Below are 23,830 nucleotides of genomic sequence, written 5' to 3' on the forward strand. Positions count from 1 at the left end.
AAATCGAACTACAAAGGTTCGTGTTCATATTCCATCTATACAAATACTCTTGGCCCAAGTAAACTGGTTATTTGAATCGACCCGAGAATCGAACCGAAACCAAACCGGTTTGAAACCGATTAAAATCGTAAGTTTGAAACCGGTTTGTAATTTTCTCCACCAAACTGATTCCAAACCGGTTAACCGAACCGAAACCGACCAAAACCTGAACCGAAACCTATTCGTAACCTAGTCAAGAAACCGGTTTCAACCCGAACTGAAACCGATTATAAACTGGTTGACTTTTGTTAACCAAACCGAACCAATTTCAACCTAAACCGGCTTTATGTTTTAAACCGATTTGTGCACCTCTACTTCTCGGATTCAGTATGAGTTTAGTTAATATATGGGGAATTATAGAGACACCCACACATTTTTGCTAAAATCCAACCAATACATCACGTATGGGGCTATACGGGTCCCATATACCCCCTGTATAGACCTATATGGGGGGGTATCTCGGTGTCGCTAGCAGGACCCTAATATATTTAACTTGAATATATTTTAGTTAATGATTGATTATTAAAGAAAAAAACAAGAGGAAAATGACAATAATAGAAGAAAGATAAAAAGAGGGCCAAGCGGTGAAAACGGATGCGACGAAATTGATAAACCGATGAAAAGTAAGGAAGAAACAGTGCACCACTAATAATAATAATAATAATATCATATTCATACATACATTCATTTCATTTCATTTCATTTCTATTTCTCTCATTCTCATCGGAGCCACCTCTCTTTCTTTCTCAATGGCGGATCAGCTGACCGAAGATCAGATCTCCGAGTTCAAGGAAGCCTTCAGCCTCTTCGATAAGGATGGCGATGGTACCTACGCCTTCTTTTCTTTCTGTATATTATTATTCAACTTTATTCATGGATTAGGGCTTGTGATTGTGATTGTGTTTGTTTGTACGGACTTCATGATTTAGGTTTCGTTTTGTCGATTTAGGAGTGAATTTGTGTTTGATCTGATTTGAACGAACGGTTATCCGCTTCTACAATTGTGTTACGAATTTGATGCCTATGTGATCTTGAGAATATACAAGAGGAAGAGAATATATATATATATATATATATATATATATATAGAAATGAATGATAATCGGATAAATTAGTTGAAATTTAGGTCTATCTATGAGGTATGGTGTGTGTAACTATGATCAGATCATTGGACATAGTTTTGGAATCAACAATCAATGTGATGTGATCTATGATCTATCTTCTTTCGGTTGGCCGCTTCGATATTGACGGATTAGTGTTTGTAATCGTGTTTGTGTGTACGCGACTTCACGATTTAGTTTAGATTAGCTTTCGTTTTGTCGATTTAGGGTGAATCTGTGTTTGATTTGATTTGAATAATTATCTGCTTATTTTTTTAAGAATCTGAAGGTGATTTTATTGGATTTATGTGATTTTAAGAATATAAAAATAGGTCTATCCATGAGTTATGTTTTCTTATGGTGTTTGTAACTGAGTGATGCATTTCAGGAGTATTAATCAGCGTTAAGTGGTAGGATAGGCCTTTAAATGCTATTCATGTAAAAAGATCAAAGTGGACAGGAATAGAAGTAAACAGTTATGGTGTTGCCTTGTTCTTATGAATGTTTATGCTAATTTTGGTCTACAAGAGAATGATGATGATAAAACACATGCTCTTTGTTAAATGAGTCTAAAGCATCTCTACTTGAATTCGATAATGATCTGAATAATTTTATTATTGTTTCTCAGTATAATTATAATTGTTTGATGCATAAGTAACCGAAGAATAAGTACTTTTTCCTAGCTTTTTTGACATTGTTAATTGATGTCTTAAATAGTTTGTTTCCGTGGACTGTCATATTACTTCAATATAATTATAATTTTGGTTAAATGAGAATGATAATTATGACTGTCTACATTTGGTCTACAAGAGAATGATAATGATAAAACACATGCTTTTGGTTAAATGAGTTTTAAGTTTTATTGTTTTCTCAATATAATTATAATTGTTTGATGCATAACTAAAGAATAAGTACTTTTTCCTAGCTCTTTTGACAGAGTTTGTTGATGTCTTAAATAGTGTGTTTCTGTGGGAATGTCATATTACTTCTAGCCAATGCTATGAGTCCATTCTATCTATTTGCACTTTAATTTAATAACCTTCTTGTCTGCTTTTCAATTAGCCTGCATTATAACTTTAAGTTTTGTTGAGTTTATCTAATTTTCTTAAAGGGTTAGGCATCATGGAAAACACTCAAAATGAGCACATTGTGTTACAAACGAAAAGTGCTTAATGTTAAAGTGGGTCAAAAAAGATATTTAGCTGAAAAGGAAACGGGTCAAGCGGGCTGAAAGTTGTGTAAAGACTACCTTTAGTTTGTACAACCCCTTAAAGCATTTTATTAAGATTCTCATCTTATCATTGTAGTAAAGTTGTTCCCATAATCATACTTAACACATTAATTGTTTTTAAACGTTAAAGGACAGGACAAAGAAGTCTATGGGCCCCACAAAATACCCGTTTCAGCATGTCCATATTGCTGCCCTATATTCTAATTATCGGTTAAACTTATCGTACAAGTTTAACCAAGTCAAATTAGAAACAGTTTCACTTCATTGGTAAAACACGTGAACAAAGTATTCAATTGTTTCATTATAAAAACGGAAAAAAACGCCATCAGTAACCCCAAGTTTTTTAACTGGTTCATTAAAGTCACTCAACTTTAATTAGATATGTACCAGTGTTATGAAATTTGGGTTTTTACCGGTTACCATGTTACTAATGTTGACATATCCCTTTTATTTTCAAATTTAAATGGTGACACGGAATAAAATAATAATTATGTGGATTTATTACAGGTTGCATTACGACAAAGGAGCTCGGAACTGTGATGAGATCATTAGGGCAGAATCCAACCGAAGCTGAGTTGCAGGACATGATAAATGAAGTTGATGCTGATGGAAACGGGACCATTGACTTTCCAGAGTTTTTAAATTTAATGGCTAGAAAGATGAAGGATACCGACTCAGAGGAAGAACTGAAGGAAGCGTTTAGAGTTTTTGATAAGGATCAGAACGGGTTCATTTCTGCTGCTGAGCTTCGTCATGTGATGACAAATCTTGGTGAAAAGCTAACTGATGAAGAAGTTGATGAAATGATCCGGGAAGCTGATGTGGACGGGGACGGTCAAATCAACTATCAGGAGTTTGTTAAGGTTATGATGGCCAAGTGATGATCTTTTTTTTTAATCTGGTTTTTTGTTTTGGAAGGACAAAAAGGATGATTTTAGGCCATGGATTATATGTTTGATTATGCATCTTTTGAGTGTTATTTTGACAAGTGTTTTTCACTTTTGTTTCTTTTTTGGTTTTATTGTCGTATGGTAAGACAGTGGTGTTTTGTTCTTAGGCATTTTGTTCCACTTTGGTATTGCTTCGAAAATCGAAACCGATCATATCGTATGAAGGGGAGTTAATAGACTTGTGAAACGGATTAAACCGTCTAAACCAAAACAAGTTGTTCAGTTTGGCAGGTTTTAGATTCATACATTCCATGGCCGTGTCATATGTTTAGGGCTTGGAGGTGAGGCCGGTCAGTTTGGCAGGTTGTTCAACGGTTTGGTTGACAGTTTAGGGCTTAGAGGTGAGGGCGGTTGACAGTTTAGAGCTTAGGGGTGAGGGCGCAAGGGTGTGTGTGGTGCTGTTCGGTGCGGCTTTAAGCTAAAACCAAACCAAAAACCAAAACTTCGGTTTTTAAATTTTCAAAACCGTTTGGTTTTGGTTTTTTCGGTTTTCGTTTTGGTTTTGGTTTTTTTCATTTGACCTCGAATTTTTAGGCCGAAAAAAAAGTTGGGGAAAATAATGAATATAAAATAATTTTGTTAATTGTTAAATAATTGATAATTATACATTTGGTCAAAAATATTCGAGTTATATATTTATTAAATTCTTATTAATCATTTAAAATAAAAAATAAACATATGAAATTTAGAAATTCGGTTTTTTCGGTTTTTATTTCATTCAAAACCAAAGCCGAAGCATAAGTTCGGTATTTACAAAAACATAAAACCAAACCGTCGGTTTTTCAGTTTGGATTTTTTCGATTATTTTGGTTTCAGATAGATTTTTTCAGTTTCTTGCATGCCCCTAGTGACGAGATTGAAAGGTTACGCCTTACGCCACAATAATATATTTCAATTTCTTTAAGCTATTGTCACTTAAATTCATTACACGTCCAATTTAATTAGATACATTCTAACTCCTTTAAATTTCTAATCCTTTTTCACAAATTTCAAAAAGTCACTTTAAATTTCAATTACTTCCAAGTTTCAATTTTTGATACCTAGAAAAAGTTACGCAAACAAATCTTATGTAGTGAGAAGAGTCAAGTGATCACCACAAATCAATCATAATCCATACCCAACGTTTATTTTTGAAAGTCTATATAGTGAACACACGCTAATAATCAAATGGCCAATGCCTCCTCTCACCTTAAGCCACGTGTTATACCCATGACTCTTCTTTTTTAATGTTTTGTCACCTCATCACTTCCTTCAACATTCACCCTTACAACCGGCCACATGTTATACCCACAATTAGAAGTGTACAAACCGGTTTAAAATTCAAAACCGGTTCGATTTGGTCAACAAAAGTCGAAATCAGTTTATTAGCGGTTTAAGTTCGGGTTGAAACTGGTTGCTTATCATGATACGATCGGTTTCGGTTTGATTTTTGCCCGGTTTTAGCCGGTTTCGGTTTGATTAATAGGTTTGGAACCGATTTTGGTGGAGAAAGTAACAAACCGGTTCCGAAAACCGATTTCTACATAATCAGTTTCAAACCGGTTCGGTTTCGGTTGATTTTCGGATCGGTTCGATTAACCGGTTTATTTGCCCACCTCTACCCACAATTCTCCATTATTTCAATTAACTTATAATATTAAAAAAATCAAAACAAAAGGCTAAACCAATAAAATGATGACACATCACCCACTAATCGATTTTGGTCAATTTGTCAAAACCAGTTTATCTGCTTAACCAGGTTTCCAAGTAGAAAAGAATCGATTGGATATAAAACCCAGTTCTAGTTAGAAACCAGTTTGGTTCGGTTTCAACCGTTTTCGTTTTCAATAGTGGGCGTTCCCAAACTGATGTCAAACCAGTTAAGTTCGGTTATGTTGGTGTTACTTTGGATATAATTTTATATTTGGATTTTGCCACAAACCCTAAAATTTGTGGCAGCTGCTTATTCTTAACTAACTACCAACTACTCAGTTGAAATCAAATTCTATCATATTCATGGATCGGATTATCCGACCATTCGCAATCAACAGTGTAAGCTCCATATCCTATTTTCTCCTAACTTATCATTTGAACTTATGATATTGCTTGCATTTCATTAGACTCTAGCAGATTTCTTCTACTGAGATGTAGCAATAGCTTTTTTTTTGTCAATTAGCTGTTTGATTGCTCAATTTTGGCTTTAAGCATGGTGCAAATTGAATAAGACTTTGATTTCTTATCATCTGCTTGCTAATAATAAATTGGTGTGCTAATATTCTTCAATAAGACCTGATTTATTAATTAAGAGGTAGCCTCAGAATCATTCAGCATATCTAACTTAACCGTTAAAAGAACTCTGACAAACAGCCCCTTAGTTGGTTGAAATATTAATTTTGGTTCAATGCATCACATGATTATAATTTCATAATATGCATGCAAGTTTGTTCTTTATAGACAAATATATGTGTGTGTGTGTGTGTGTGTGTGATGCTCTTTACACAAAAGTATACAAGATTAAAGTTAGTTTTTTTTCCCCACCGTGTATCTTACGCTATTTCTTTTAAATTCAGGGGAGCTGGTGCAATAACAAAGATCTTAGCAGCATGCCATGTTCTTGTATAAATAGTTTTCAAGGAAAAAATAATATTTCATTGCAGTCTCGTAAGCAATACAAATCGGTTGAACATTTTTCTGGTTTTCGTGTCAGCAAGCAAATGGGATTTCCTAGTAAGTGTTTTATGCTTTATATTATTGCTGTTTGCAGGCTTGCTTTTCTGTTAATTTGTTTACAAGTAGCTATTTCAAACTCAAAATTTACAGTTATTTCAAAGGTTTTGAATGTGATTACACTATTATGAGATCATGTATGTCAAATAAAAGTTGGTATAATATCATATTTACCCAACAAAATTTAACAGAGAAATCATAATATCAAATAGACCCGTTTTTAAATTTATGGCATTTATACCGTGCATTAGGATACGAGAGTTTGGAGTGTAAGGAGAAAAAGAAGGGTATATTTGTCATATTATAAATTTTATTTGAAGAAACTCGTAAATTTGAAATTTTAAGTACTTTAAATTGGTATATTTGATGTTAATTAAAATACGATATTATGTATGAACTATAATCTTTTTACCCTTCAATGTGTTTTAAACTTGAGGGGTTTTATTATGATGAAATCTTAAAGATGACTCGTATTTTATTAAATAAATGTCATCGATGAAAAATATTATCATTTCATCTAATTTCATACCGGTTCAGTGCAGTACCTTTGAGAAACACATCTTCATGTTTTCAAAACCCATGTAAAGCCAAAAGAGAAGATTCAGAACAAACCTTAAACAATGATAACATAACCTTAGACGAACAGACCCTAGAACAGGAACTACAAACCGCGATTCAACAAGAAAACTACAGCCAAGCAGCCAAAATCCGAGACAACCTTAAACTCATACAAGATGACAACAAAACCGCGGTTTTAGCAGCAAATACACGCTTTTACAACTCGTTTAGAAACGGTGATCTAGCTGCAATGCAAGCATTATGGTCAAAAAGTGAAAATGCGTGTGTGGTGCATCCGGGTGTTAGTGGCATATCAGGATATGACCTTGTGATGGGAAGTTGGGAATACGTGTGGGCGGATTATGAATTTCCGTTATTAATTGAAGTGAAGGATGTTCAGGTTTATGTTAGAGGTGATACGGGGTTTGTTCGGTGTGTTGAGATGGTGAAAACGAGGGGTAAAAGTTGGGGGAAACAGTATGCGACTAATGTTTTTGAGAAGATTGATGGTCGATGGTTTATATGTGTTCATCATGCTTCTTATGTTGATTGTGAAGCTTAGAGACTGTTTCGATTAGATAGTAGTTGGTGTTAAGAATAAGTTGTTTTTGTTTTCGGTCTAGTTACTCGCTTGGCCCGTTTGGAAAGAAAACATATGTAGTCCTTGTTTGGATGGATGTTTTGAAACTAATATTGTCGGCTATTATAAAACTTGTGTGAGATTGTGTTCATATGTGTTTCATTTTTCTTGGACGTGTTATACCTATAATGTCGTGTCAGAAATAAATCCGAGATATGTGACTAAGACTTGTATATTTGGTTTACTCGTGTGTCATTCGCAAGTTGAAAATATTGGTAGGTTTCGATAAAGAACAAACGAAGCTTACACATTTGTAGCTACTAGCTAGTACTATTTTGTTGGATGCACATGCTCTATAAATCGAATTTCTAAACATAACAAGTTTAACCAAATGTAATAAAAGAAAATATAATACTATGTGCTCCTAATCCGTGAGACGGGTGGATGTACATTGGTTTGACTTTTGACTTTTCGATGTCTTGTCATTATGGGTTTAATAAAATCATTAGCATCTTGAAGATGATTAACTTGGAATATGTGAGTTAGATTTTGGCTACTTATAACTGCAACACAAATGGAGAATGCTTGTAAGGATGACATTGATGATGCATTGTATTCAAGTGAGTAAAATCCATTCACAAGTGCAGCCAACCTAAAAGCATGTTTCTTGTGTTTTCCCTGCAATCAAGCAACTTTACACTTAATATCATATAAATTACCTGTTCAACTCACTTGACCCGTTTAAAATTTTCTGATTTGACCTGTTTTCCTGATTGGTCAAACTTATCTGATTTGACCCGTTTTCCGGTTAGTAAAATTTATCTGATTTGACCCGTTTTCCCAATCAGTCAAACTTATAGATTTGACCCGTTTCCTGATCAGTCAAACTTTAATGGATTTGAGTCATTTGACCCGTTTCCTGATCAGTCAACCATTATTTGATTTGGCCCGTTCCCAATTAGTCAAACTTATTTTAATTCAACCCGTTTAAGTTGAACCGCAACCAAATCGACCCAAAAAGAAACATTACTCAAAATGGAAACACGATCGTGTACCTGGTAACAAAGATCAAGACAATCCAATGCAGACGAATCTGAAACTTCACTCATTTCATTCTGTTTAGTAAGAACTCCCAACTCCCAACTCACAACCAACATCCCAACCGCCACAATCACATATTCCACCCGAACGCCACCTGTCAATCAACGAAGACGGTTGACCATTGTTCGGTAAACTATGACTTCCACCAGGAATAACAACCACCGTGCTCTTTGAGCTCCCTAAGCAACCATTATTTTCCTTGCTTATGTTCTTCACAATAGTACCTGCAAGCTCCAAGCTTTTCGTGCGATCTGGACCATATAAAACAGCTTCTCTCACTACAAACAAATCCCTTTCTAACCCACTAAATTCGGCATGATAAGAACTAGAAATCTTCATGTTTCCAACAATGTTGTAACCGAATCCAGAATCTTTTAACGAATCTTGATTCTTCCAAAGTTCGTTCTTTTTATTAATATTATGAACCGAATAGAACGTGTAAGTTAAGCTTGTATTATCTTTCCCAGATGGTAACTTTTTCAGATCAGCAATTAACATGTTGCTGCAGTTTTCTTCCATAAGTTTAAAAGACGGGATTCCATTATTCAACGTAAGTTTTAGAAGAGCTTTCACATTACACGGGATTCCATTATTCATTGTTAGCTTTAGAAGAGCCTTCACGTTACACGGGATTCATTATTCGGTTCCATCTCATGAACTGTTGAATTGTGTGAATCTTGTGAAAATTTATAAGTTACCAGCCCGGACTTCAAATGTTTATATGTTGAACTTGTTTTGATAATAAAACTTTTCGAAAGCTTCTCAAGGGTAATGTTGAACTTCTTACTGAGAGATGAATTGAAGGAACCGCTTGATGGTTGTCGATCATCTGACTGGGAGTGTTTTTTGTTTCCAGATGGATATAATCTACCGGGCCCGGTTTCCAGTTTGACTTTTGTGTTTGACTTCCACTTTTCTATATGGTTCCAATCAAGAACTCCAAAGTTAATAGTTTTTTCAAGGGTGTTTCCGGTTTTACCCTCACACCGAAGAAGATAACTCGGCAAATTTGTGCCATGTTTGACTAGATCTTGGTCTTTATGTACCATTCTTGTCTAACCAGTTTATAACTTCAGAACATTTTGTAAGTACTCTAATCTTTTTTGCTTGCAAAGATTGATTCTTTTCTTTAACTTTTTTTGAGATTTTTTGTTCACCTGAAACCTATATGAACCAAGAAAGCGCGTATGAGTTTATGCTTTGCGTAAAATAAAATTAAAGACTTTCATAAATGTGTTTCTTTCCAAATGCATTGAGGTTAAGAATAAAACATGGCATGAGATGCTAAAAGAACAAGATATAGAAATGCACACTGTATCAATTACTAGAACCTTGGCACCGTATGTTACTAGCACCATGGGAATAAATTTAAGCTTCGCAAAACTGGTCAAAAAAGGTATGGGTCAACTAACGAGTCAAAACAGCTAACAGGTCAAAGTATGTTGTTTTGAAAAAGTATCAATTTTGTTTAGGTCAAAACAGGTTCGGGTCAGCTAATGGATCAAAACACCAATTGGTCAAACAGGTTTGGGTCACAACGCGCCGTTTATAAAAAGTATCAAATTTGTTCAGGTTCCAAACAGGTCTGGGTCAACAAACAGGTCAAACCGGATCATTTTAAATTTAAAAGAAAAAACAACTTTTGTTAAGGTAAAAACTGGTTTGGGTTGTAGCGGTCAACAGGTTTGGGTCAAAACAGGTCGTTTTAAAAAAGTATCAAATTTTGCTATGATCAAAATAGGTTTGGCATCGGCTAACAGGTCAAAACAAGTCGTTTTGTGAAAACTATCAAATTTTGTTCGGGTCAAAAAAACAGGTTATGGCAAAATAGACCTGGAATGAAACATTAAAAAAAAAGGTTTATTGGATTTTAATAATCCCTATTGACGAGTATTGGCCGATAATAATCCTTATTCATTTTATCACCACTGCGGTCCCAAATTTAAAAAAGTTGGCCGCCAATGGTCCTCCGTTAAAAAGGACTTAACGGCGGTATATTTTTTTCCGAATTTCAAACTAATGTTTTAGGGTTTTTGATCAGAAGGAGGATACGAGTCGATTGATGTAAAACTTAGCTCGAAACGATGATCCAAACGACTTGATTTTTGTTGATTGAAAGTTCAAATACCCAAATTGAAGCATTGTTTCGGCGTTTTGGAGCACCGTTTCGAAGTAACTTTTATATCAATCGACCCGTATCCTCCTTTCGAACTAAGGGTAATGTTAAACACTAATTAGTTTGAAATTCGGAAAAAATATATCGCCGTTAAGTCCTTTTTAACGGAGGACCATTGGCGGCCAACTTTTTTAAATTTGAGACCGCCAGTGGTGATAAAATGAATAAGGATCATTATTATCGACCAATACTCGTCAACAGGGATTATAAAAATCCAATAAACAAAAAAAAAGGTATGAAAGATTATAAAACGTAGTAAAATGAAGAGTTATACCTTGAATGCAGAAGTTCCCTGGTTACTTTACAATATATGGAAATAAAATCCAGAGAGAAAAAATAAAGTAGCAGTAATTAATAAAGAGCCAGAAGACTTACGTGAGATGAAACGAAATCCAACAAAACAGAGAAATGAAGAACCAAAAAGGAGGAAACATTAAGGAAAAGAAAGGAAGCTAAGCTAAGCTACTTTGATTCGACGCGTCACAAGAGAAAATTAATTTCTTCGTCGATAAACATTAATTTTATTTATTGAATTAAAGTCTACGAAAGGAATATTGAAAATGCATAAAAGGTTGGAAAATAGTTGATGTTACTCTACATTTCGACGATTGCTTGCTTCTTCAATAATATGATCATCCTTTCTGTTTTCAATGGCCGCCGAAATCTGGTTCACGTGGAACATGTGTTGTCAGAACACAAACACAAGACTGAAGATGAGACAGAATTTTGGATTTAGTCCAACGTGCTACTTTAGATCCTTTTTTTTTTAACCGCGAACAAGTACGCCGTACGGGGTGACCCAATGGCTAAAGGCCGCCGCTAGCTAGCCCAACACAGTCGTACGGGAGCCCTTAAGCGTCTTCAAGTTATCTCCAGTTCTAGGAAAAACCCACCCACCCGAAGGCCCACTGGTGATAAAACCAGGATACCCTCAGGATCGAACTGAAAATCACAAAGATCTCTTTATTCATTGAGTCACCCATGTCTCCCAAAATGTTGTAAGTGAGAATTAAACTTGAGTCTCCATTGAGAAACCCAAACTCCTTTCTACTGTACCACATTGGAAAGATCCCCATGTTTCCTTCATAATTTATTTTTAGTTTTTTTTTTATTGAATTAGATATTTTTTAAATTTAAATTATTTTAGATAAGTCACTTCTTTAGAAGTTAGGGTTCAAACTCATATATGACTTGACGTATTTAGCAGTAACTTTTTAAGGGATGTATCTATTGATAATGAGTGGGCGGTGGAATGGTAAAAAAAGAAACTTATCGTTTCATATTACTACCCCTAGCATTAGTTTTAGTGACACCATGGTAATGATGGGCGAGTATGTGGCGTTCACCAGTTGGATCCATGAACTAAACGAGTTTATCTCACCGCACTATCGTGTCTTTGAGCGAGTATTCATAGGCGTTGAGAGTTTAGTTGGTGAGAGTTTTTCCCGAATTAAAAGGCTATTGTATCTTTAGTCAGTGGTTTATTTGAAAGATTTGTTGGTCGTTCAAAATAAAACAGTGATATATGTTACATTTAAGTTTAGAGTAGAAACATTATCGTAATTTTTAAATTATAGTAAAAGAAAATTGTAAAATACTCATTATATAATTGATTTTTAATAAAATAAATAAAAATGGACGAAGCTCATTTTTGTTCATTAGAAGCTAATAGGAAACGTCCGATCTTAATTACCAACAACTTGTTTATAACATTAGTTGTATATGATGAGAGATTCTAAGATGGATAACACCTCCTACAAGAAGTTTTCACCCAAAACAACAAAAATAAAGTCACTCGTATGTTTCTAATAGACAAGTAATTGACATTAATTGATTAATGATGAGCCGGATGTAACGCCTAGAGGGAGGTAATCACAACTTTACCCATCTTTAAATTTCATCATGTTTTCTGTTTTGACGAATCTTGAAAAATATTTTCTTGTTGTAAATTAGTATTAGAGACCGTCAAAAGCAAAGTAGGTGTTGATTAACGGTACACAATACTTAAACTTATAGCATTGAATAAAAATATCAATCTTTTAGTTAAATAATTATCCAAAGTGGATTAATAATCATGATTAATCTTGACTATAACCCACACACCTTTAACTTTCATTCTCCTTGATCCACATCATTCTCTTTTCTCCCCATGCCTTGCTTTAACACCTCACATTCTCATAACCTAATCATGATGCTTTCTTCTTTTTTCACACTCCACACCGCAATCATGATCATCCCAGTTTCTCTAATCTTCCTTCAACTCCTCACCCTTAATGCACTTGCCGGAAATCGCATTTCCGTCAAGCAAATGGATGTAACCACACCCATGACAACCGTCCCGACGATTACTCCTGCCAACACAAACCCTACTACACCACCCAAAACCACAACATCCCCGATACCATCAACTTCTGGTGGTAGAAGTTGGTGTGTTGCAAGCCAATCTGCCTCACAAAAGGCATTGCAAGATGCTTTAGATTACGCGTGTGGTCATGGTGGCGCAGACTGCTCCTCGATTCAACAAGGTGGTGCTTGTTATAATCCGGACACCCTGCGCCACCATGCTTCCTATGCGTTCAACAATTATTATCAGAAGAATCCGATTCCTAGTAGCTGTAATTTTGGTGGCACCGCGATTACAACGAGCACTGATTCAAGTTAGTAAACTTTCACTCTTGGTGTTTCATATTGGTTATAAATATATGTTTCATTTTTGTCATTTGATATCAAAAGATAACATAACAACTTAAAAATCAAGTATAAGTAGAGAAGTGGAAAAACCAAAGCGTGTATCTAATGTTTAAATGGTATACGTAACGTTTAACTTCCTTTTTTTTCTCTTTTTTCTTCCGTACATATAATTATCTTTCATTGCACATAAAAGTTTTCTATTTAAAATTAGTTTTTTATGGAACGAGTCAAGTCAAAGCTCCAATAAAATATATTTAACGACTGAAGTACTTTCGGTTAAAATAAAATGACTAAAATTTTAAGTAGTAGATCTTTTTACGATTTTTAACCAAAACTTTTAATCCTTATATGTACATTTGAAAAAATATTGACTAGTGGCTACATATATAGTATATTATGTGAAAATCTTTTAAAAACGACGTAAAAGTGTTTAATTATATGGTTCTTACGGTGCTTTATTTAAAAATGGTTATGTATTAGACTAGTCGAGCACCAAATATAAAGCATGACATATATTAAGGACTAAAGTAGGGTTATGACCAATATTTTTAGCCGGTTTTTTTATGTTTATGAACTAAAAAAGACGCACTAAAAAGACTAAAGTTTCAAACCTTGAATGTGAGATTCAAAACATATTGACTCGTGGCTAAGAAAGTGATACTTGTATCCAACAAAAATGGCCGCAACAGACGGCTTTGCCGAGCTAATTAAGAGTGGCTGAGTAGGCTCAAGTGCTCAACTTTAATCCAAAAGCAATGGCTCCAAGTTGATTTTGGATCTTTATGACGTTAGATTGAGTCCTTAGATATCATGTCAACTCGAACCTTAAAAAAGTCAAGTTTGGATTTAGTTATAAAAGTGGAAATATTAAGTGTATGATAATAATTTCTCTAAAATGTTTATTTTGTAATTATTTATATACGTATACCATATCTACTTTTTGGCATCTCTTATAAAAAAACACTACTTTATAAAGTTACAAGTTTTAATCTAGACCATATAATATTATTTCGTTAATATTGACGGTTCAACACTTTTTAAATTAAAATTGATTATTTTAAAGTTTTGTTTGATAATATTTATTTAAGTTTTTTAACTTACAGATATAATTTTTTGTATATATTATATATATTTAGATGTTATGAAAACAACACAATACCTTAGTTCATCATACTTAAGCCACATGAGCTTTGAAACTTGCCTTATGTTCCATCATCTTTATTTACAAACTTTGGTTAATTATATTTTTATTATAAAAGTTAAACATATATACTTTTTAGCCCCTCAATTATATATAATACAGAGTTATAGAAATTATACTTTATGTTTATATTCAATTGCACTCATTGTCATTTATTTTTAAAATTGATCAGATTTGTTCTTTACATTTTCAAATTAAAATATTATTAATAAAATATTTATATATATCTTATTATATTAAGTTTTTTAATTTGTTTATTTTTATTTATTAAAATATATTTAACTAGATAAGTAAAATGACCTAGTTGCCTTCATATGCAAAGCACATGACTTAACTTATCGAGAAAAACTAACTGGGTTAGGGCCAAAGAGCAACCGGTGTCGGATTTAGAAACAAAAAGTACAAATTTGATCAATTTTGAAGATAAAGAATAACGAATGAAATTGTGTACAATAATAAATGACAATTTTTGTAAATGTAAGTATTAAAGTTTAAATCATTATACTTTAGCCACATAAATTTCAAAATTTACCTTTCGACATTTTAATTTATTCATAAACTTTGGTTAATTACACTTTTACCACAAAGAAAACCGAAGGATTTTAGTATCACTGAATCATCCAATTTTCATTATTTGATTATAATACTTTTATTTATGTGTTTTGTACTTAACTTTTACGCAGGTTCTTATACATGTCAATTCCGGGCTACAAGGTGTGAACTATCAATCTTTCTTTGTAGGTTTAATTGTTTAATTTTATGTTACTTAATTATTCCTTTTACATAATTATTTAAAAAAAAAGTTTTTACTCTCATTTTTGGAGATGCATTGAAGAATGAATAATGACTCTATATTTAGGGATTCAATTTAACTTCTTTAAAGTCTTTCTCTGTTTAAAGAATAGGACACGCGTAAGAATGATTTAGATAATTTTTAACCATTCTTTATATTTTTCTGTATATTTCAAGGATGAATTATGAGATAGAAAGTTAGAAACTGTAATGTAAATTATGTAAGTGACCCTAATGGCTAAATCCAGTGAATATATGTAATAAGGAGAGACTCTAAGTACACCATTCAATGCAACTACTCTCATATTGGTTTGATGTTATGGTATTATACGGCAATTTAGGGCTTACAATTTGCTTGTATACACCCGTATAGGGCATTTTTCTTATGCTCGTGTAAGACATATATACGACCGTATAACACACTACCGTTGAGGAGACAGTGAACAGATGAAAATATATATTCTGATGTAGGTATAGATTAACTTACAATAATATATATGCATAATAGTTGTGCTTATTATTTATTTTGTGTAAAAAAACGAAAATGATTTTGATTGCAGTACAAGCTCCTCAATTTTGAATACCACAAATTCAAGTGGAGCTACAGTTTTCGGGTCAGGACCATCGGTACCCTCCAGCATTGCATCTCCAAGCCTCCTTCCAGATTTAACTCATTTTCTTCACTTAATCGTCTATATTCTGTGTGTTTATATTGTGTATTAAAGTATCTATTCTATACTTTTTGTAATATAAATATAATCATAATTAGTAGATTATTTTAATAGCTTAATTAAATTACTTTCACCTTGAAACATAAATTTTGTGTCACGGTATGTTAGTTGTACGTATTTGCTTTGGCGTATTCAATTATTCATAGCCTTGAAACCTTCAATTCTCCACATGGACATATTTTGCGTCAGAAATTGTATTTGAATCTTTTCACATGATTAAAATGGTCCAAAGGACATGTTTGTAACTTATAATTAGTGTTAGAAATGAGGTGTATATCGATTAGGGTTAATACGGACTGTCGATCTATAGTAGGGCAATGTTACGGTTTTGCTAACGAGTTTTTGGTTTGCATCGTTAATATTATGATTTTTGTGAGCCATTAGAAACTAAAACCTCCCTAAGATATTTTTGTGACCATGCTTGTGACTTATATAGAGCTTGTTTTTATTTTGAGAAACTATCGTTCACCACCATATAAATAGCTTTTAAGGCTTTAATCTGTGGAGGTAGGCGACTAGGTACGACCTTTACTTATTTTGTTACGTGTTGTATTTATTATATTATTATTATTTACTAATCAAGGCCTAATGGGATGGGGGTTTTGTGAAGGTAACCCCTAACTAGGCTTGGTCCACTAAAGTTAGGGTTTCATGGAGAATATAAGAGGTCTTCACATCTCATTTTAGGGGGGTTTTGGCCTTCATCATACTTTTTGTGTCTGTGAATAAGAAAAAACTCTTAGCAATCACATCCACTCTCCCACTCTTCTATGGCAAATCATCAAGAGCTAACACGGGAAAAAGATTAAGGTGTGGCTCGTTCATCTTGAAGATTGAAGATCTATGCATGAACCCGTGGTCGTGGGTTCGAGTCCCACGGATGGCACTAATGAAGTAACATGAAATATATCTGGGTCGGATCTATGTCGATGTTCTCCGTTCTTCAAGATGAACGAGCCACACCTCAATCTTCTTCTCGTGTTAGCTCTAGATCTGCCATGGAGAGTTGGGGGGGGGGGGGTGGAGGTGATTGCCAAGAGTTTCTTCTTATTCACAAACACAAAAAGTATGATGGAGGCCAAGAGTCCCTTAAAATGAAAGGTGAAGACCCCTTATATAGGGAGCTCTATGGCCACCATCATGAAACTCTAACCTTAGTGGGTTAAACCCGGCTAGGGGTTACCTCCACCAAACCCCCTCAGCCCATTGGCCTTGGTTAGTAGACAATAATAATATAATAAATACAAAACTATAATAAGTAAAGGTCGTACATGGGGTTTAGGACCCAACCTCCACACGGTTGGTTCAAACTCAACACCGATGGGAGTTCACTAGGTAACCCGGGATAGTCGAGTTATGGCGGGCTTATTCAAAACAATCGCGGTGGTCGGGTGTGCGGGTACATGGGAAACATCGGGTTTGATACAAGCCTTGAGGTTGAAGTTTGGTGAATAATGATGTGTTTGCGTCTCGTTAGAGTTATGGGGTTGAATAATGTGGTCATTGAAACCGATTTCAAGCCGTGCTTTTACTGATAACCATGAACGACGTTGATGAATGTAGTCCGTTAAGTGGGATGATCAAGTCATGTAGGAAGGACATAACTGGTCTGAAGTGTTACATGGTTCATGCGAAACGAAATAAGAACCGGTGTGCGGATGTAATGGCGAAGTTGAGAGAAAAATAAGGTCAGGAGTTTACAGTGTTTGGTAATCCATCATTGAAGTTGATTCCCTTATGCATGTGCAGCAGCAGGGTTAGATAGTCATTTACTTAGATGTGTTCCCACAGTATTATAAATGTTTCAATAACTTTGGTTGTCTATGTGTTAATGTGTACAATATTACAAGTAAAGTAGGAAACAGTCCGAGATCAAGGTTTTGTTTTGTATGAGTTCAATATTAATATTCCTTGTTGCAAACAGTGATTACTTTAAATGTTATTGTTATTTTTATGCTCGTTCTAGGACCAAAAAGATATAACCAACAAACAGAACAAAATTTGCAGATTTAAAAGAAATACAAAGAAATTAACTGGAAAGCAAAGAAATTAATTGGCTGTAATTTGGCGTAATGCGCAGGGTGCTGATGATTTTAAGATGGAAATCAAGTTTAGCCTGTTTGTTGATCATGTGTGGCCTATGAGTAAAAAACTACAAAATAATTGTTAAGTGAGTGAATAAAAGCGCTGTCTAAGTGAAATCTTTATAATCCATATTATGTAGGTAAGTTGGTTTCAAATGTAGGAATCAGTTTTAACATGTTAACTGAGTTCGTGTAATTCTTTACAAATTGTATGTGTTAATGGATTATATATCTCAAATCTTAATATATTGATATGTTAATGTCGGAAATATATGTATTGTTACCGGTTAAAAACCAGCGCGATGTTGTGACGGATGAGGTATGTGGCCCAATTTCGCTTTCCAGGCCCATTTCTTTGAATATCATTGACAACCCAATCAAGACAATCTATTAGTAAGGCCCAAAGTTCATAAATGCCATATGCTATCTTTGGGTCAGTTTACGCCGTTGTTTATATTTTCTATTGTCTATTGTCTAATGAGTGGGTCCATAACCAGGTATATCTAGCCCAATACCACCACTTTAATTTCCTAGTCCAAAACGTGGCTTCTATAGCTTTTAATTATCTTCCCGTCTCACCCGACATTCACATGTTGCTATGGTGAATTGGTTTCTAATCTCAAATTCCAAATAAAAAGAAAAATGATGTCTCCTTTGAGTAAGCACAAGAAAAGGTATATCAAATGAAAACAAAATTGCAGTTTTGACACTAAGAAATAAGTTGCTCTATACATGACAAACACTCAACTATACATGTTAGCTCATCAATGCCCATAACTAAAACATACAGGTATTATAGGCTTATAAGATATACCTTCACATTCCCGGTTGTAACACACGAAAGTAAAGCACTAACTTTTCATACATTGTTAAAAAAATTGCTACATTATAAATTCAAATATTTTTATTTTTAATTTAAATATAGGCATGCTAAACTAAAAAATAATACACGTATAATAAGTATTTATTACCTCTATCTATTATATGACATATTACATATATTGAATGACATAATATGTGTAATTTGTCATATTACATGTTGTCATATTACGTTTATTTAATGTGGAATTTAAGTGTAATATAACAAATTTCTTATATATAATATGTCAAATTGCACGCTATATTATATCCCATGTAATATAACAAATTTCGTGTATGCAATATGTCATATGTTATGTTATATGTAATATGTCATATTCTTTATATATGGTGTGTGAAATGTATAGAATGAAAACACGTTTGAATTTGGAAACCCTATAAAAACCCTTTGTAACAGTTAAAAAAAATCATACATAATGTGTATTATTATTTTCCCGGTAACAAAAAACTAAAAAAATAAAAATAAATATTGTAACAAATGTTATTAGTGCATATGCAACAATAACATCTTAAACAATAACATTTAGTTACAATTTTTATTACCCTGATAATAATATTATATATTACATAGTCCAAATTTGTTTCATATTTCGATCCGGTTTTCATAACTTAAGTAGATTTTCATTTTATTATTCTCTCTCACGCGTGTGCGCGCGCGCCCACACACACACACAGATATATATATATATGTTTAAGTTCAAGAGAGAAATAAGATTACTGCGATAAATATATATGGGCCACTATTTTTATTTTAAGTTTTAAATGCTTAAAAATATAAAAAAAATATATAAATGCAACAATAAATGCATTCTCTCTTCAATTAATACAACTAATATAACTGTACTAGATCCCTCTCTCTTCAAGTAATACAACTAATATAACCATAATAAATCCTTCTCTAATTAATAAATATTAAAACATAATATATTTTTTTCAATTGATATACTTAGAAAAATTATTGTGATAAATAATAATAAAAAAATATCTTACAAATGTATCCATTAAATATAACTAATAAATATTCAAGCATACAACCTACACAAAATTATATAATCTACACTTGTTTTGAGCAATAAAAGCGTACAACATACAAAAAAGTATACAACTTACATATGTAATTCGACATCAACAATTATATAAACTAGACATAGATACACATATCCTATATGTGTGTAGGTTATATGTTTTTCGTGTGTAGGTAATATGTTTTCTTATTCTGAGAACAAGTGTATGTTATATGTTTTTGTGTAGGTTGTATATTTTTTATTGACATTTAATGTTAACATATGTAAAATAGTTTTTGTACTATTCATCACAATGTACCTACGTGTTGATGGATATTGATATATTGAGTTGGAAGAAATTGGTTTTGGATAGAAAAAAAAATTAATGTATGAATAAATTGTATTTGTGTAGGATAAAATTTTTTAGTGTTGGTTATATGTTTTTCGTGTGTAGGTTATACGTTTTCGTGTGTGTGTGTAGTTTATTGATGCTGAATTTTGTGTGTCAGTTATATGTTTTTCGTGTGTAAGTTATATGTTTTCTTATTCTTAGAACAAGTGTATGTTATATGTTTTTGTGTAGGTTGCGTACTTTTTTGTTGATATTTAATGCAAACACGTGTAATATAGTTTTATGTACTATTCATCACAATATAACTACGTGTTAATGGATATTAATATATTGAGTTGGAAGAAATTGGTTTTGGATAGAAAGAAATTTTAATGTATGAATAAATTGCACTTATGTAGGATAAAAATTCAAGAAAGAAAAAATAAGTTACAAAAATAAATGAATTCTTAATATTTTTCAATTATAACAATTTAATTAGTTATATTAATTGAATAAATAACTATTATATTTATTAGTTATATTATTCGTAGAGCATGCATTAATATTTTCCTCATTTATTTTTAAGCATTTAAAACCTAAAATAAAATTAGTGGCTCATATTCATTTCTCATAATAATCTCATTTCTCTCCTGAATCATCCGCTATATATATATATATATATATATAGAGAGAGAGAGAGAGAGAGAGTTAGGTTCGAAAGGGAATTCCAAAATAGCGGAAAACTGGGAACACCCTTCCCAACCCTTGATCATTTCCACCACATCCTTATGGTACACCCCCAATCACTTACATCACATCATTTTTGTAAGGAAAAAAAAACCTCCAAAAAATTCAAAAAATAATTAAAAAAATTATAAAACCCAAAAAAACGAAAAAATAAAAAAAAGTAAAAAAACTAAAATGTTTATCTAGCATCTCACATTCAAAAATAAATCTTGGTTTAGTTTTCGGGTTTAGTTTTGCTTTTATGGGTTTATATTTTTTTTAAGCTAGGGGGCAAAATAAAACTTTTCATTAACATTTTACACGTAAAATAACAAATCTTATTAACATTTTTACATGTAAAAAACAGTTCTTTAAGATTTTAATATTTTACGGAAAATTTAATATTTTGCATGTAAAATAACACTTTTCATTAATGTTTTACATGTAAAACAACAAAGCGCATTAACATTTTACATGTAAAACAACAGTTCTTTAAGATTTTACATGTAAAACAACACTTTTCATTAATATATTACACATATAACAACAAATCTCATTAACATGTTACATGTAAAACAATAGTTCTTTAAGATTTTACATGTAAAATAACATGTTTTGTTATAATTTTAATGTAAATCAATAATTATATATATATTAAAAACCAATCTACGGTTATCTCACGGAATTTAATGTTCATGAATATCAACAAGTTATGTTTTTACGCGTGTACAAGACAATGCGAGTTTCATTGTGGTGGTTGTAATTTATTTATAGATTTTTCTTTCATGTTGTATTTCCACCATCACGTGTACATGAAAAGCCCCACACCCCATCCTCACTCCCACCCACCTAAAAAAACTTAACCCCCAACCGGAAAAACCTAAACCCCTAAAAACATATCCCTAAAATCTAAACTAAACCCAAAAGCTAAACCGAAAATTTTTTTGAACAGGGGATGGTAGATAAACATTTTTGTTTTTTTACTTTTTTTTTATTTTTTTCGTTTTTTTTGTTTTATAATTTTTTTAATTATTTTTTGATTTTTTTAGAGGCTTTTTTTTTCCTTACAAAAATGGTGTGATGTAGGTGATCAAGGGTTGGAAAGGGGAAATGTGGGGATCGAGGATGCACCATAAGAATGCGGGGAAACCAACTTTTTAGGAGTTACCAAATGAACTTACCCCTATATATATGTGGGTGGGTGTTTGTGTACGTGCCGTAAAGAAAAATGAGAAACCTTAATCGTGTAATTTTTTCTATCAACGATTTATATTTTTACAAACTTTTACTTTTACATTTACATGTAAATGTCTAGGACATGTCATAAAAAAGACCATTAAACCAACCATCATATTGGAATTCATTATTATTATTATTATTATTATTATTTATTTTATTTTGGAATGGCTTGAAGTTCATTATTTACTATAGTGGTGTATTGTCAGGACAAGACACGTTCATTATCAAATATCACAAAGTAATCACCTTTAGAAAACCACATAGTGGATGTATAAAATATTAGAAAAAAATGTAACACAATAGAACGTTTTTATATTTTAAGCTAATGGTATAGTTTTGCATCGTTCATGCCGTCTCTTTGTATTGTGTCATTCAGATTCTAGCTTGTCATTGTTTTTTCCAATGTAAATCCACATTGGTTTTCTCTCCAATTAAACAACATATCCACAAAGCAAGCTAGACAAGTACCATAAAGTTAAACTGTTTGGTCAACTGGTCTCTCTCATTTCTCCCTTTAAACAAAATGTCAATGCCAATGCCTATGGCTAATAACACCATGAATGACACAAGCATGATGCAGATGACCTTCTTCTGGGGCAAACATGTGGTCCTCTTATTCAAAGACTGGCCTAATGGCAAGTTAGACATGTACATTTTGGCTTTAGTTATTGTCTTTGTCGTCGCGGTTGCAGTCGAGTTTCTTGCCAGCTTCCCTGCCATCAAGACAAGATCAGCAAGTCCTATCATAAGTGTGTCGGCTCAGGCTTCGGTTTATGGACTCCACATGGCTCTTGCTTACCTTATAATGTTGTCTGTGATGTCCTACAATATTGGTGTTTTTATTTCTGCAGTTGTGGGCCATGCTTTCGGGTATTTTCTCGTGAAGTATCGGGCTGCTTTGAAAGCCAAGAATGATTTGGTATAGTATCTTAAGACAAATTCAACTTTGGAGCACTGTGAAAACAAATTCGACTTTTTAATAAGCACTTGTTTGTCCACAATAGTAATGCACTTTGTGATTACTAAACGGTGCATGAGTTTGTAGGCATTTTTTTATTATTATTTTGTGAAGAAATTATGATGTACTAAACGGCTAGCTACTTCTAAATGATTTTGTATGCCTGATGTTTTGTTACTTGTTTTGTTAATTTGCTAGAAATATGCAAGTACTATATATGCTTTGTTAAGTGGCATTGCTTGACAGGCACACCCTCAAAACAAGACATCATCTTACTATCATCTATCATTATACTACTCGTGTCGTTTTTCGGTACACGATAAGTTTGTAGAGGTTCACTTGTCAGACTTGAGTTTGACTAAGTATCTATAGGATTCATATAGTCCCATGGGCGGATCTACGGTAGTAACGGGTGGTTCCGCGGAACCACCCGAGTTTCGAAATTATAGTGTATTTATATATAGAAAATAATAAAGGAACCACCCTATAAATTATACAGGAACCATCTTAAAAACATATAAAGTGCTTGCTCGGATGGTAGTTTGTGGGTTTTGTAACCCGGAGGTCGCAGGTTCTATTCCCGTTTTTAACAGTTTTTTTTTTTTTTTTTTACTAAGTTACCCTAAGTCCTGTTAGGGTTTTTTATAACATAAGCTGATAAGCAAAGCAGGCAAACCCCTGAACCAATCCGTGTCCTCATGGTCCTCAGCAGCTGCAGCCGCCTCTGTCCTCTGTCCACCGCTCCACCCTCAG

At 33.1% G+C, this 23,830-nt stretch overlaps 3 protein-coding genes and 1 pseudogene across 3 annotated transcripts; all 4 read left to right on the forward strand.

The window, feature by feature from the left end:
• Positions 1-760: 760 nt before the first annotated feature.
• LOC143568427 (calmodulin-like) lies at positions 761-3,380 on the forward strand. Its single transcript, XM_077054588.1, has 2 exons — positions 761-864; positions 2,878-3,380. The coding sequence occupies exons 1-2, from the start codon at positions 789-791 to the stop codon at positions 3,249-3,251; spliced, it is 450 nt and encodes a 149-aa protein (XP_076910703.1). The 5' UTR covers positions 761-788; the 3' UTR covers positions 3,252-3,380.
• Positions 3,381-5,326: 1,946 nt separating this feature from the next.
• On the forward strand, positions 5,327-7,365 carry LOC143568428 (uncharacterized). Its single transcript, XM_077054589.1, has 3 exons — positions 5,327-5,351; positions 5,870-6,026; positions 6,569-7,365. Exons 2-3 carry the CDS (start codon positions 5,903-5,905, stop codon positions 7,144-7,146), a joined length of 702 nt encoding a protein of 233 aa, XP_076910704.1. The 5' UTR covers positions 5,327-5,351; positions 5,870-5,902; the 3' UTR covers positions 7,147-7,365.
• Positions 7,366-12,397: 5,032 nt separating this feature from the next.
• Positions 12,398-15,848, forward strand: LOC143568421 (glucan endo-1,3-beta-glucosidase 12-like). Its single transcript, XM_077054582.1, has 3 exons — positions 12,398-13,098; positions 15,017-15,047; positions 15,686-15,848. The coding sequence occupies exons 1-3, from the start codon at positions 12,591-12,593 to the stop codon at positions 15,846-15,848; spliced, it is 702 nt and encodes a 233-aa protein (XP_076910697.1). The 5' UTR covers positions 12,398-12,590.
• A 6,501-nt stretch (positions 15,849-22,349) lies between these two features.
• On the forward strand, positions 22,350-23,076 carry LOC143568430 (copper transporter 6 pseudogene; annotated as a pseudogene).
• The last annotated feature ends 754 nt before the right edge of the window (positions 23,077-23,830 follow it).

The sequence above is a fragment of the Bidens hawaiensis genome, unplaced genomic scaffold (assembly GCF_021521415.1).
Source record: "Bidens hawaiensis isolate Kalapana, Puna unplaced genomic scaffold, B.hawaiensis_p1.1 tig00023990_1, whole genome shotgun sequence".
Classification (NCBI taxonomy): Eukaryota; Viridiplantae; Streptophyta; class Magnoliopsida; order Asterales; family Asteraceae; genus Bidens; species Bidens hawaiensis.